Source organism: Sceloporus undulatus, chromosome 2, assembly GCF_019175285.1.
Source record: "Sceloporus undulatus isolate JIND9_A2432 ecotype Alabama chromosome 2, SceUnd_v1.1, whole genome shotgun sequence".
Taxonomy (NCBI): Eukaryota; Metazoa; Chordata; class Lepidosauria; order Squamata; family Phrynosomatidae; genus Sceloporus; species Sceloporus undulatus.
In genome coordinates, this window is record NC_056523.1 from 44,042,045 (window position 1) to 44,055,502 (window position 13,458).

General features: G+C 42.3%; 2 protein-coding genes across 2 annotated transcripts in view; one reads left to right on the forward strand and one right to left on the reverse strand.

Annotated features, from left to right (window-relative positions):
- SUMF1 (sulfatase modifying factor 1) overlaps positions 1 to 13,458 on the reverse strand; it is an 891,645-nt gene that overhangs the window by 687,232 nt on the left and 190,955 nt on the right. The window lies entirely within an intron of this gene.
- ARL8B (ADP ribosylation factor like GTPase 8B) overlaps positions 1 to 13,458 on the forward strand; it is a 30,076-nt gene that overhangs the window by 14,335 nt on the left and 2,283 nt on the right. The window contains exons 2-6 of the mRNA XM_042448636.1: positions 6,154 to 6,234; positions 8,721 to 8,794; positions 10,669 to 10,762; positions 12,104 to 12,171; positions 12,430 to 12,500. Coding sequence (XP_042304570.1) covers positions 6,154 to 6,234; positions 8,721 to 8,794; positions 10,669 to 10,762; positions 12,104 to 12,171; positions 12,430 to 12,500 — 388 coding nt within the window. The remainder of the gene's footprint in view (positions 1 to 6,153; positions 6,235 to 8,720; positions 8,795 to 10,668; positions 10,763 to 12,103; positions 12,172 to 12,429; positions 12,501 to 13,458) is intronic.

Sequence of the window (13,458 nt, forward strand, 5' to 3'; positions counted from 1 at the left end):
TCTTTACCCTAGCTATTTTTTAAAAATAATTTTTATTAACACAACACAAACATTCTGTCCACATAACAAAATGCATATCTAAAATGAACAAACATACATTATATTAAGTCAAAGAAACATTCAGTGTATCTTACCTTTTATATCTGTTAAATGTTGCTTATAATAACTTCCCATCTAATCTTGTCAGTATTTCTTTGTCATTGTGTTCTTCCAAATATTTCTCCCTTTTGATTGTTGTTATTTTTTATTAATTTCACTTTCCAATTATATCTCTGGTTTCTCTCTCACTTTCATCAGTCTACCTATTCATCTTTCTTTAAACGATGTTTCTTAAACTTGTCCATTTTTCCTTCCATAGTAGTAAAACTGATTTCCATTCTTTGTCTACCTTCTCTATAGATTTGTCTTTAAGCCAATATGAAAGAAATATTTCCATCATATCTGCTAATTTAATTAACTATTTTCAGTTAGAGGCAGATCTTGGGATTTCTATTTTTGGGCATACAAGATTCTTGCAGTTGTAATCCTGTAAAGAATTATTCTTTTTTCCAGATTTGTTTCTATGCTATCTGTCGTGTTCAGTAATGAGAGTTCTGGTTGTAACAGAATTTCTTTGCCAATAATCTTGGTAATCAAACTGTGGATTTCTTTCCAATATTTTCTCCCCACTGGGCATGTTCGCTGGATATGATATAAGGATTCCACATTCTCTGAATACTTCCAGCATTTGTTTTTGCCTGTTTTATACATTTTGTCAATTTGTTGGGGGTGACAGTCCATCTGTTTAACATTTTGAAATAGTTTTCCTTCAGACCTTGACAAATTGTAAATGTATTGGCCTTTCCCCATGATTTCTCCCATTTTTTCTAGTTCAATCATGTGTTCTGTATTCTGTGTCCATTTTAACATTAACTTCTTTACACTAGTTATAACCATCAGCTGATGATTTTCAGTGGAACTCCTTGCAGCAATATTGACTCCATTTGGATATACGTATTTTAAGGCTTGTTTAGGGATTGAGTAGTTACCTGAATAACAAAATATCCTGAGCTAGCACTGCGATCTACCCTAGCCAAAATACATGCACCACCTAACTTCATTGTGAGCACAGCAAACAGTTTTAACATGTGAAGCACCATGTTTTGAACAATGATGGCTAGTTGATTATACATTAGTAAGTTTTAATGAGCTTCTATGTAGGAATGATGTATACAGAAGACAAGGAGGTTAAAATCCTTTACTCAGCTACATTCTTGGACAAAGCTGTCTTTTCTTTGTTTAACCTCTTACCTCACAGGAAACCACCATGTATGCCACTATGATTATCCTGCAGGAAGGCCAATAAGGTTCTATGTGATACTATAGGATTTTACAGTTGTGGTTTGCAAACAGAGTTATTCTTCTATCCTTACCTACATCCATCATGGAATTGTCTGAACTTGTGTCAGTAGGCTTAAGTTCTCAAACTGGTGATCTTTATCTTGGTCATTTAGTGAAGTATATCAGGCAGCAGTATTCTGCCAGATTCAGAAGGAAACCAGATGGAGATATTGCACTATGTATGGTTGGTTATATATGAGACAGCATACTTTCTTTTTGGCAATCTAGAAGACATACTTCTTGCCCTTATTTCTTTGGCCTTGTTTCCTGATTTCAGACAAAGAGTTGGTTTTTTCATACTATTATAAAGCTAGTAATTTAAAATAAGGTGTTTTGAGGTGATGCAGTTCATCAATGTTTCTTCTCCTACTGTGCAGTATTATTTTCATTCATTCATGTCTGAGGCTGTAGAAATGTCTTCCTCTATTACCAGCCTCTCCTCTGCTTTTCATCAAGTTTAGTATTGTTTTTTGTGAGTTTTTCCAGGCTATGTGGCCATGTTCTAGAAGAGTTTCTTCCTGACGTTTCGCCAGCATCTCTGGCTGGCATCTTCAGAGAATGCTTGCCTGGAAAAAATATTGTGTGTGTGTGTGCGCGCGCGCACACACACACACACACACTGTATGAGCCTGGGAATGCAGGAGTGATTTGCATGTGTATTGTTCTGTTGCTGATGGCAGGCCTTAGGCTGGGAGGCTAATGCAAAAGAGGATTAATGGCCCATTACAAACGGGCATAAAAGTACGTCCTGGGGACGTACTAGGGTTAGAAAGGGGCGTCACTTCTTGACACCCCTAACCCTAGTACGGACCCAGGCCGTACAAAATGGTGGCGCCCGTTCCACATGGGGGCCACCATTATGATGTCACGAACGCGCTGCCTCCAAATGAGCCTTTTGCCGCTTCCCCGCGGCCTGGAAAGCGGTGGATCGGGGCCTCGGAGGCTGCCGTTGTGGCAGCTGAGGCCCCGATACAGCAGGGAAAGGGCCGCTTACAGGCCGCCCCAAACGGGTAGTCTGTAACGTGCCAATGTCTGCCAGTTGGTAATCATTATCTGCTGGGAAAGCCCCTGACTCTGAATGGTTTCCCATTTGCATTTGCTGAGTCCTTATTTTGCTATTCTTCAGGACTGGCAGCCAAATTTTGTTCACTTTAAGGGTTTCTTCTTTCCAGTTGAAATTATCCAGCTGTTTGTGGATTTCAATGGCATTTCAAAAGCTTTTGAAAAATCTGTGAGCAATCTACACCCTTTGCTCTGACCTGGTTGCTTGTTCCTTCTTTTCTATTCTCCTTCTAGTCAATTCTAGTCACAGTTTCTTCTATTCCATTCTCCTGAAATCCAGGCCAAGTCTGTTGCTGAAAAAAGTGAGGGCAAACCATTTTTACAACTTTCCCCTATAATCAGTCTGTTCCTGAGGGTTCGCCCAACCCTTCTGAGCATCTTCTCAAGAGATGTCAAACGAAGGAGAATTCATGAACGTCCTATATAGCCCCCCCTTTTTATAGAAAAGGGTCTTGTGTGCTGAATTCTGCTCATCGAACCTCTGAATCCAAGTCACTGCTTTACTGATCAGAGCAGCTGTATCCCATGTATGTCACAGGTTATTAAAAACAAGTCACATTCTTAGCTGACTGCTACTTCTAAGCAAAGCGATTGTATATTTTCTTTTTACTCTCTTTGAATTTGTTTTTTCATGTTCATGGCATGCTCACACAATTTGTACTGATAGCTCTCAAGGTAGTTTTATTCTTGGTATCAATTCAGTAGTTCAGCTGCTGGTGTTGGGCCTTCAAATTGTTTTGGACTTATGGTGACCCAAAGGCGAGACTATCATGTGGTTTTCTGGGGCAGAGAGTGTGTGACTTGTCCAAGGTCACCCAGTGGGTTTCCATGATCAAGAGGAGAATTGAACCCTTCTCTCCAGAGTCATAGTCCAACACTCAAATCGCTGCACCATACTGGTTCAACTTACTTGATTGAAGAATTTCTGGTCCATCGCACTTGTTGTTCCATTGTGAAACTTATTTAGAATAGTACAGTAGTTTGTCATGACCTAAGATGATATTTAGGTTTGTGACAAAATGTGTGTCATAATTATTAATAACATGATGTGTTAAATAATCATATATTATTGTATTGTGTTAATTTTGTGGATAATTCATCTCCTATATCTTACTATCTCATATATCTTGGAATGATCATCCAATGTTCTCTTTGCAGCTGATCATCTAATTCCAGTTTCAAGGCTAAAATCTTGTATATTTTGCAGTTATCATAGAATCATATAGTTGGAAGAGACCGCAAGGGCCATCCAGTCCAACCCCCTGCCGTGCAGGAACTCTCAGTCAAATCATCCCCGACAGATGGCCATCCAGCCTCTGCTTAAAGACCTCCAAGGAGGGAGACTCCACCACATTCCAAGGGAGTATGTTCCACTGTTGAACAGCCCTTAGTGTCAGGAAGTTCCTCCTAATGTTGACATGGAATCTGTTTTCCTTCAGTTTGCGTCCACTGTTCTGGGTTCTGTTCTCTGGAGCAGCAGAAAACAAGTTTGTTTTCTCCTCAATATGACATTCCTCCAAGTATTTAAACAGGTCTATCATATCACCTCTTAACCTTCTCTTCTCCAGGCTAAACATCCCCAGCTCCCTAAGTCGTTTCTCATAGGGCATAGTTTCCAGATCCTTCACCATCTTAGTTGCCCTCCTTTGGACACGCTCCAGTTTCTCAACATCCTTTTTGAATTGTGGTGCCCAGAACTAGACACAGTATTCCAGGTGGGGCCTGACCAAAGCAGAATACAGTGGCACTAATGCTCATTTTTCCACCTAGATTAAGTTAGGGATGGAAAGGGCCACCCCGAGAAAGCTTGAAGCGGCCCCAATCTGCCTTTTTGCTGCCCCCAAAAGAAATGGCAAACTTTCACTCCTTTTTGCACTGGCAAAAAGCTGGCTTTCTCACCCAGCCATGGCCTTATGGCGCTCCTGTGGCGTGTAACGCTGCATTGCCAGAGCACCCCGAAGCCAATCAACATCTAGGCAGAACTCTTAAAATTTTACTTTTTGCTACAGGTGGAGTTACAAGCACTTGAGCTTTAAGGAACACCTGAATTATGAGAAACTGATTTGGTTTTGCAAGTGTAAAGAACAGGCCAAAAAATAATAAAAAAAATAAATAAAATAAAAACACCCCTAAAAAAAAACTAAACAAACAGCCCAAACAACAATAACATTAGTAAAACAGACAATATTAAATCTCCACTAGTTCCACTAGTAACACACTTATTTCTATTTTTGAATAAAGGAAACCAGGAATTGTTATGATCTGAGACTGTGCAGACTTGCATAAATGCCTTCCTCTTACATAGGTTTTAAAATATTTGGGGGCAGAAAATATGTGAACACTTTGTCTGAAACATTTTATTCATCCTTAACAAAAAATATTCCATAATCCATTTTTTTCAGGTCTTTCCCCCATTTTTCTGCTTAAAAGACTGTGTGGAAAAATGTTTTTAAAACATGTGTGTCCTTCAATTTTCCTTTTCCTCCACCCCCCATCCCCACCCCTCTTTCAGCAGAGGTAGCTGCAGACAGTCAGAACCTCACCCTCTAAGACAGTGGTTCCCAACCTTCCTAATGCCGCGACCCTTTAATACAGTTCCTCATGTTGTGGTGACCCAAACCCATGAAATTTTTGTTGCTACTTCATAACTGTAATTAAATAGGTGTTTTCTAATGGTCTTAGGCGACCCCCATGAAAAGGTCATTCGACCCCCAAAGGGGTCCTGACCCACAGGTTGGGAACCACTGCTCTAAGACGAGGTAGAAATTAACCAGGCAGATTCCAGGGATCAGGTCTGATAGAATTAAAAACTACATGATTTTCCCCTATAGCTTTACTAGAATTGTATCCAAAGAATAGTGATTGTGCTCTGTTTTCTGTAATTTCAACAGGTAGATGTCCTGATTTGCAAGGACAATAGTGTATAAAGGACTACATCTAAGGGTTCTCTTGGACATTGGTACTGTGTATGTGGTGGGAAGGAGTGAATAAAACTGCACCCTTTGGCCTCAGAAGCCATTGCTTCCTTTTGTATTGAAGTACCATGGTACACAACATCTCCTGCTGCAGTATTATGTTTATTTTAAAACTCTTTTGATATTTCAGGTTTGTACACATCTCAAAGTAGGCTTTCCAGTTCAATATCTGGAAATTATGCAATTTGCTACCAGTGTAACTTCCCATAAAGTGCATAAGCTCTACCGGTTCTTCCAGATGTTATCCTGTTGCCCCAGGGATTTAGGTGTACTTTTTGAGTTGATAACCAGTTTCCAAAAGATGAGATGGTAACCTCAGTTGGCTAATGGGAATTATTTTTAGGCGGGTCATATTTCCAGAGTAAAGCTTGAACTCTTCCCATGCTATTGTCATTAAAACAAGATGTTTCTGAGCCATTGCATATGATTCATTATTTTCCAAGTGTGTCTTCCCTTCTCTCTTCTGCCTGCCTCCATTTTATGATTTTCATGGTTTTACATGTGATACTTGCTCACTGGATAAACAGAACTGTATGCTTTGTCCTCCTGAAAAGGACTGTAGGAAGTAGTATGAAATCTTGGTTTAGCTGAGTACATCTTAAATGTTCTCTTGCATTTCCAGGCATGATTCCTTACATTGAAAGAAAAAGAATACATGCAGCTTTGTTTAAAGGCTAATTAAGTTAAGAGATCCTCCATTGTCCTGCTAATGACTGTGGTGTTCTCCACTTTTCAGTCAGGTCAGTTCAGTGAAGATATGATTCCTACAGTGGGCTTCAACATGCGGAAGGTTACCAAGGGTAACGTCACAATAAAGGTATGTATTTTTCTTTTTGTGCACTAAACTACAACAATCTATGAAAGAACAAATGAAAGGAGCTCCCACCAAGCTCAGAAAGAATTAGTCTCTTCCATTGTACTTAATTTCTCAGTGGACTGTTCTTCATTTTGTATAATCTGCTAGTCTTTAACCACTTGTAAAACCACTGCATGCAGAACATGCAGGAGACAAAACAGTATTTTATCTGGTCTATAAAGAATTAATATTTTTTAAAACAAAATCCCCTTTAGCAGCAAGCCTCTGATATAGTGGTGCCTAGTTATCTACTGGCTTGTCATCCATGTTTTTAAGCATCCGTGGATTGGAAACCCCCATTGTCCCTAATGGTGGTATATGCATGCAGCTGCGCCACCGCTAGAAACTGTCCCCATTGGGGGCAACAGGGTCTTACCTGAAATCCCGTTGTCCCTAATTGTGGTATGGCCATGTGCACGCGCCACCATTGGGGACAATGGGACAACAGATTTTTGGTATCCGCAGGATGGTGATGTATGGAACAGATCCCCCATGGATACCAAGGTTTCACTGTACTTGAAAACTGCTGTGCCCACCCCATGCTGTTGTACTTACACCTAATGTAAGGAGATGAAACTTTTTGAGTTGCTGTTATCATGATTATATCACAAAGCCCTGCTATTTTAAGATAATTGTAATTTGGTTATACAGGCGCGTTACAGATGGCTCCTTTGGGGCGGCCTGTAGGCGCTGCTTTCCCCGGTGTATCGGGGCCTCAGCTGCCACAACGGCAGCCTCTGAGGCCCCAATCCGCCGCTTTCCAGGCTACGAGGAAGCTGCAAAAGGCCGCTTCCTCGCGGCCTGAAAAGGGGTGTCCTCGGGGCTTCAAGCCCCGAGGATACCTGATGGCGGCGGGGAGGAGGGGAAAGGGGCCACTTGGCCCCTTTCTCCTCTGCGTCGCTGGGCGCAGCCATGTAAAGGCTGCGCCCAGCGACGCAAACCTGGAAGGAGCTTCGAAACGGAGCTCCTTCCGAGCCCGTGGAAAGGGCGCACTAGGCGCCCTCGCTTGGCCCCACTACATCACAACCGCGCCGCCCCCCTTTAGAGGCAGCGCGGTCATGACGTAATCATGGCGGCGGCTGTGTGGAACAGCCACTGCCATTTTGTGCACCCTCTGCGCGTGCTAGGATTAGGGGTGTGCGGAAGTGCCGCCGCTTCCTAACCCTAGCACGCGCGGAGCGCACACTTTTAGGCCCATCTATAATGGGCCATAGTGTTGCATATTTCAGTGTGTTTAACAGGGATCCTGCCTCATGATCTGCTCTAATGGACATTTATGCGTGGTAATGAAATATATGATATCATTGGGTCCTTGACAGATGAGGAGCGGGCTTTGTGCAACTTACAGCCTGCACGTGGCCCAACAAAGCCATTTGTTTGCCCCAGAGCCCTAAACTCAGCAGAAACAACCCCTCCCTTGTACCCCCCATTTTAGCCCCCAAATCAGTTTTCTCTTCCACTGATGCAGCCGATCATGGGTCCATGAGTGCAGAAAATGGATCCTAGGCATTCCCTGAAATAGTTAGGGCATTCAGTATTTCAGTCCAGTTCTTTGGGGAGTGTTCTGTAGTGCTTCACTGGGAAGAATCTGTTCAACACGGAGGTAGGTCTTATATGTGGGAAGCAGCAGTGGAGCCGAGTGTTTAGTGTTACTGTCCACCTCCCTACAAAAAGTAGCCAGCAAAGAGTAGATTAGTTGAAATTGGATCATTCCATTTCTGCTGGATAGGAGCAATGAAGACTGTGGCTACAGGATTCTGTTATTTATTTATTTTTATTCATTTTATTCCAGTTTTCTCCCAAATGGGTTTCAAAGCAGCTTATAACATAAATTAAAACAGCACACTTAAGACAATATGAAGTACAAAAGATAACAAGCATTAAATTGTACAAAGTAAAATGCTAACATTAAAACATTAAATTTTAAAACAATTAATACACTTAAAATATACAGTGTATATTAAAACAGCACACCCAGTTACACAGCACTTCCCCTTGGTCAGCCAAGGCGGAAGGGCCTGTTTAAACAAGAAGGCCTGTGATTGCTGGCAAAAAGACAACAGAGAGGGGTCAGATCATATGTCCCTTGGGAGGGTGTTCCAAAGCCTAGTAGCACCCCTTAAGAAGGCTCTTCACCTGTGTCCCCATCATATGAGCCTGAGAGAGTGGTGGGATGGAGAGAAAGCACTCCTCCAAAGATAGTATGACTCCTCCACACTTGGCTTTCAAATAGTCTGGATCTAAGCCATATAGAGTTTTATAGGTCAAAGCCAACACTTTGAATTTTTCTGTGCTATTTGTATTGCCCAAATCATTCAGAGGCCAACAGTTATGGGCATCTTTGGACAGGACTTTTCATGTTGCAGTTCAGTTTCCAGGTCTGTGGAGTTTTCTTTATGACTTTTAAACATTGAGCCTTCAGAAAATTTCTCTCTTTCTGTCTGAAGATCTGGGATATAGGAGGCCAGCCACGATTCCGAAGTATGTGGGAGCGCTATTGCAGAGGAGTTAATGCTATTGTGTAAGTATAGACATCTTGAAGATACTTTGAATTGGCTGGTTTCATTGTTTGTTGTATCTAATGCTTTAGGTATAGTACTGTTCTGTATTCTTTAATCTAACTGTTGAGTGGTAGGATTTACAGTGCAAATTGTGCAGATTTGGACTGCATCCACACTACAGGAATAATCCCGTTTGACCCCACTTTAACTGCCATGGCTCAGTGCTATGAAATTCTGGGAATTGTAGTTTTGTGAGATATTTAGCTTTCTCTGTCAGAGAGCTGTGGTGCCACAACAAACTACAGTTCCCAGAATTCCATAGCATTGAACCATGGCAGTTAAAGATGTGTCAAACTGGATAATTTCTGCAGTATGGGTACAGCCCTAGCTTCTTTTCCTTTAAATGACAGCAGTGTTAATCTTGACAGGCCATAAAACACTGCCAAGTAACATTTACTTCATGTTGGGGTTTGTTCAGTACAAATTTGAAACTCCGAAACACTATAATGTAACTCACACTTGTGAGCCAAGAATATGCTGCAGTCAGTTCTCTCCAATTGCAAGTTGGCTTGTTTGGAACAAAGCATAGTCAAAGTTTGCCAGTCAAAGTTAGCCATGGTTTGCTGGTTTGGACAAAAGAACAAACCACAGTAAAGCAAACTCCTCCTAACCCCTCATGTCCACATGGGAGGAAGAGGAAGTAGGAGAGAGCAAATCTCATGAACCCAAGACCTATTGCTTCTATTCCTGATTATACTAAATTTTGGTTCATGTGCATCTGAACAAACCCCATAGGGGTGTTAAAAAAACTCCCAAACAAAAACTCCCCTCGGAGCCCTTTTGGCCAAAGGAAGGGACTGAGGAGGAGAGGGCAGGCACACACCTCCTCCTCCCTGCGGGGCTTCGGCAGACCTGAGGTGTCATTTGGAGGACACCTCAGGCCTGGCGAACCCCCGAGGAAAGGAGCAGGGGCTGCCAGCCTCATCCTCCTCCTCCCCGTGGGGCTTCGGCATACCTGAGGTGTCCTTCGGAGGACACCTCAGGCCTGGCAAAGCCCTTCAGAGAGGAGCGGGGCCGCCAGCCTCGTCCTCCTCCTCCCCGCGGGGCTTCGGCAGACCTGAAGTGTCCTTCGGAGGACACCTCAGGCCTGGCGAAGCCCCAAAGAAAGGAGCAGGCGCTGCGCGCCTGTTGCTCCTGCCCCTCACGGGCCCTTACTGGTCCCCAGCTGTCTCTGAGAGACAGCTGGGGGCCAAGGAAGGGCAGGAGGAGCAGGCATGTGCCTGTCACCCCCTCTCTCAATCCCCCTCCCCACTTCTAGCTGTCTCTCAGACAGCTGGAGGTCGGGAAAGGGAGCAGGGAAAGCCCCGCGCCCGGAGGGTGGAAGCTCTGCCCCCGGCATGCAGCTCTGCCCCCGGAGGGTGGAAGCTCCCCCGTGCACGGCGAACCAAAAAGGTTTGCCATCACTGGCATATACCAACAACTCTAGACAACATAGCCAATGTTGAGGAATGCTGGAAATAGCAGTCTAATCTGTAGGACCTCATGATTCCACATGGATTTTCTTGTACAGAGTTACTCAAGATTTTGGCAATATACAACTGTTTGAGTGTTAAAACATATTCTGATAGGTTATAGTTCATGCAACACCATTAGGTTTGGAATCTTACCCGCCTCTGTGGGATGACTGTAATCACTACTGGTGAGGTTTACATGGCTTGTAATTTTCTCATATTGTTCAGCTTCATTGCTTTACCTGCTAGCCACTTCAGAACCTGTAGTAACTGGAGAGAGGGTTTATTTTGCTCGGGTTCCTGTGTTTTCAACAAGACTCTGTTCTATGAAAAATGTATATCTCTAAACCTGATTTGTCACTAAAATCAATTCCACTTAACAGGTATATGGTAGATGCTGCAGATCGTGAAAAAATTGAAGCTTCTCGAAATGAGCTTCACAATCTACTAGACAAACCACAATTACAAGGAATTCCTGTGAGTAGTAAACCTCTGATCCTACATACAGTTAGGATGGGGGAAAGTGGGAAGAAATATCCTTGAAAGAAAGTTGAACTTGTGTTAATAGTAGTTGGACCCACATTGGTTTTCCATTTCTTTTGGCTCTGTCTATTCCACATTGATAAGCTTGCCTTTGATGGAGCAGTTTGTCTTATACTTACATTAAATCTTCCTAGTTTTTAAAGCAAAACCTGTCTTTAATTATTTCACTATTTCTAGCCTGTCCTATCACAACCATTGAAGTCACCTTAAAAACAGTATCAAATGGTATAATATAGATCGGCTACATTCTGCTCCCCCCATACCAAAAATCACAGGACCTCAGGTCCCATTATTATAAATTGAATACAAGGCATGTGCGTGACCACATTAGTGCGGTCACTTGTATGCGCCACCGTTGATAATAATAGGGCAGGGCCATCCGCAGATGCTCCAGTCTACGGATGGCTAGCCCACCAATGTAATTTAACGCACAATAAAACCAGCAGTCTTGAAAGCCAGATAAAGGCTTTTTCTTCAAGCTTTCAAAACAATACATTGAATAAGCTGAGGACATGATGTTGTAACTGTATGTTAAAGTACAGCCTGGTAATGTGAGATGTGGATTAATTGCTGGTGGTACAATAGTATGTGGTGATCACAACAGAGTTATATCTGCAGTCTAAGCCTGTCTTGTTCTACTAAAGATGGAAGCATACAAAGAGGCAAATGATAGTGTGGGCATGTGAGTTGCTTGTAAATTTAGTGCAGCCTAGAATGGTATACTCAGATTTTTTTGTTTGTTATTGGTGCACTTTTTGTGAAAGCTTGATCACCGTTTTAAGCTAATGATTTCATCCAGGATGGGCAACTACAATGGGTATGACGGGCAATGTTGGCCCATTTTCACTTGGCTGGGGGGCAGGGATGGGACTGCATTCCTGTTTCCACATCTCCAATTTGTTGTTGTTGTGTGCCTTCATAACAACTCTAAGGTGAGCATATCATGGGATTTTTTGGCAAGATATGTTCAGAGAAGTTTTGCCATTGCCTTCCCCTGAGACTGAGAGCATGTGACTAGCCTAAGTTGACCCAGTGGGTTTATGGCTGAACAGAGTATTGAATCCTGGTCTCCAGAGTCATACTCCAGCTTTCAAACCACTACTCTACATGGGCTCACCATCTCTAATATAAACATGACATAATTAATTTTCAGTTCTTTCCTATGACTGCTTTGATTATTCTTTACAGTGTCACTGGTTTATGCTTTGTGTTACAGGTATATCAGCTGTTGGTTTCCTAAGAGAAGGCAAGCTAAATGTATTATCTCTTTTTCAGGTTTTAGTTCTTGGAAACAAAAGAGACCTTCCTAATGCTTTGGATGAGAAGCAACTTATTGAAAAAATGTAAGTGTATTAAGATGTATGAAGATGCTCTGTGCTGATGCTTCCTATTCAAAATTTAATTTTGCTACTTCATAAACATGTTGCAGAGGTCATTTTCACATGGTCATGACTTTCTTGGAAGAAAGAGTTGAGAGTTCCCATAGATTAGAAATAATTACTCTGGCTAATTATAATAAGGATTGGAATGTTTTCAAATCAAGCAGGGTGCTGCCAGGGATTGTCACCAACCTCTCTTCTATATTTCTTTTTCTATTCCAGGAACCTGGCTGCTATTCAAGACAGAGAAATCTGTTGCTACTCCATTTCCTGCAAGGAAAAGGACAATATAGGTAATTACAATTTAGAAAAGCCAGCTGATACTAAATAGCATGACATTAAATTCCTAAGGTTCTGTTTCCAATCACCTCTGATTGCTTTCAGACATTCAGCATGATTTTGCTAGTATGTATCTAATAGTAGTTTCATTCAGAACTTGTTCCAGATTTGGAACATTGTTTGTGCAACTAGGTTTCATACATTTGTCATAGAATGTTTCTGATCTAAAATACCATAAATATGTATTTTACCCTGCAGTGTTTAGCTACTAGTGAAATGAAGACCATTGGCAGAGCAGATTCCTCCCATTTGTTTTGAGAGAACCTTCATAGTAGATGGTTTGGGTGAAAGTGCTGGAGGGAGGGAGAGAGAAGAATGCATTAATAGAGGTCTACCCAAGCAGCAATGGGTGGAATTCGTAACTTAGATTAATCTCTATAAGTGAGATGCAATTTACTGGAACTTTTTGCTACCTGCTCAGCCTACAATAGTTTAACTGATTTGTGGAATCTCCTGCATTTTTCCTTTTACCAGTGCAAAATACATAAGCATTTAGATCAGGGATTGCCAAGTACTGGGAGGGCTACATTGACCTTTCATGTACCTTAAAGGGCTGCACCTCTTCCCACTCCCTGCCTTGAATTTTGTTTAGCTTTTTAAATCAAGGAAAGCCCTCATGTCACCCATAGGTTATAGTGGGGTACAGTGCACCTGCACCAAGCGCAGGCTTGCCATCTGCAGATTTGAGCCTCCGTGGATGGCAAACCCTGGCTTTTGCAATGGGTGTTTCTTAGAATTGGAAGAAACCTCAAGGGCCATCCAGTCCAACCCTGTCCCATGCAGGAACTCACAATCAGAGCACCCTCAACAGATGGCCATCCAGCTTCTGTTTTAAGACCTCCAAAGAAGGAGACTATACTACACTCCAAGGCAGCATGTCTCACTGTCGAACAGTATCAACCCCCTCCCCCC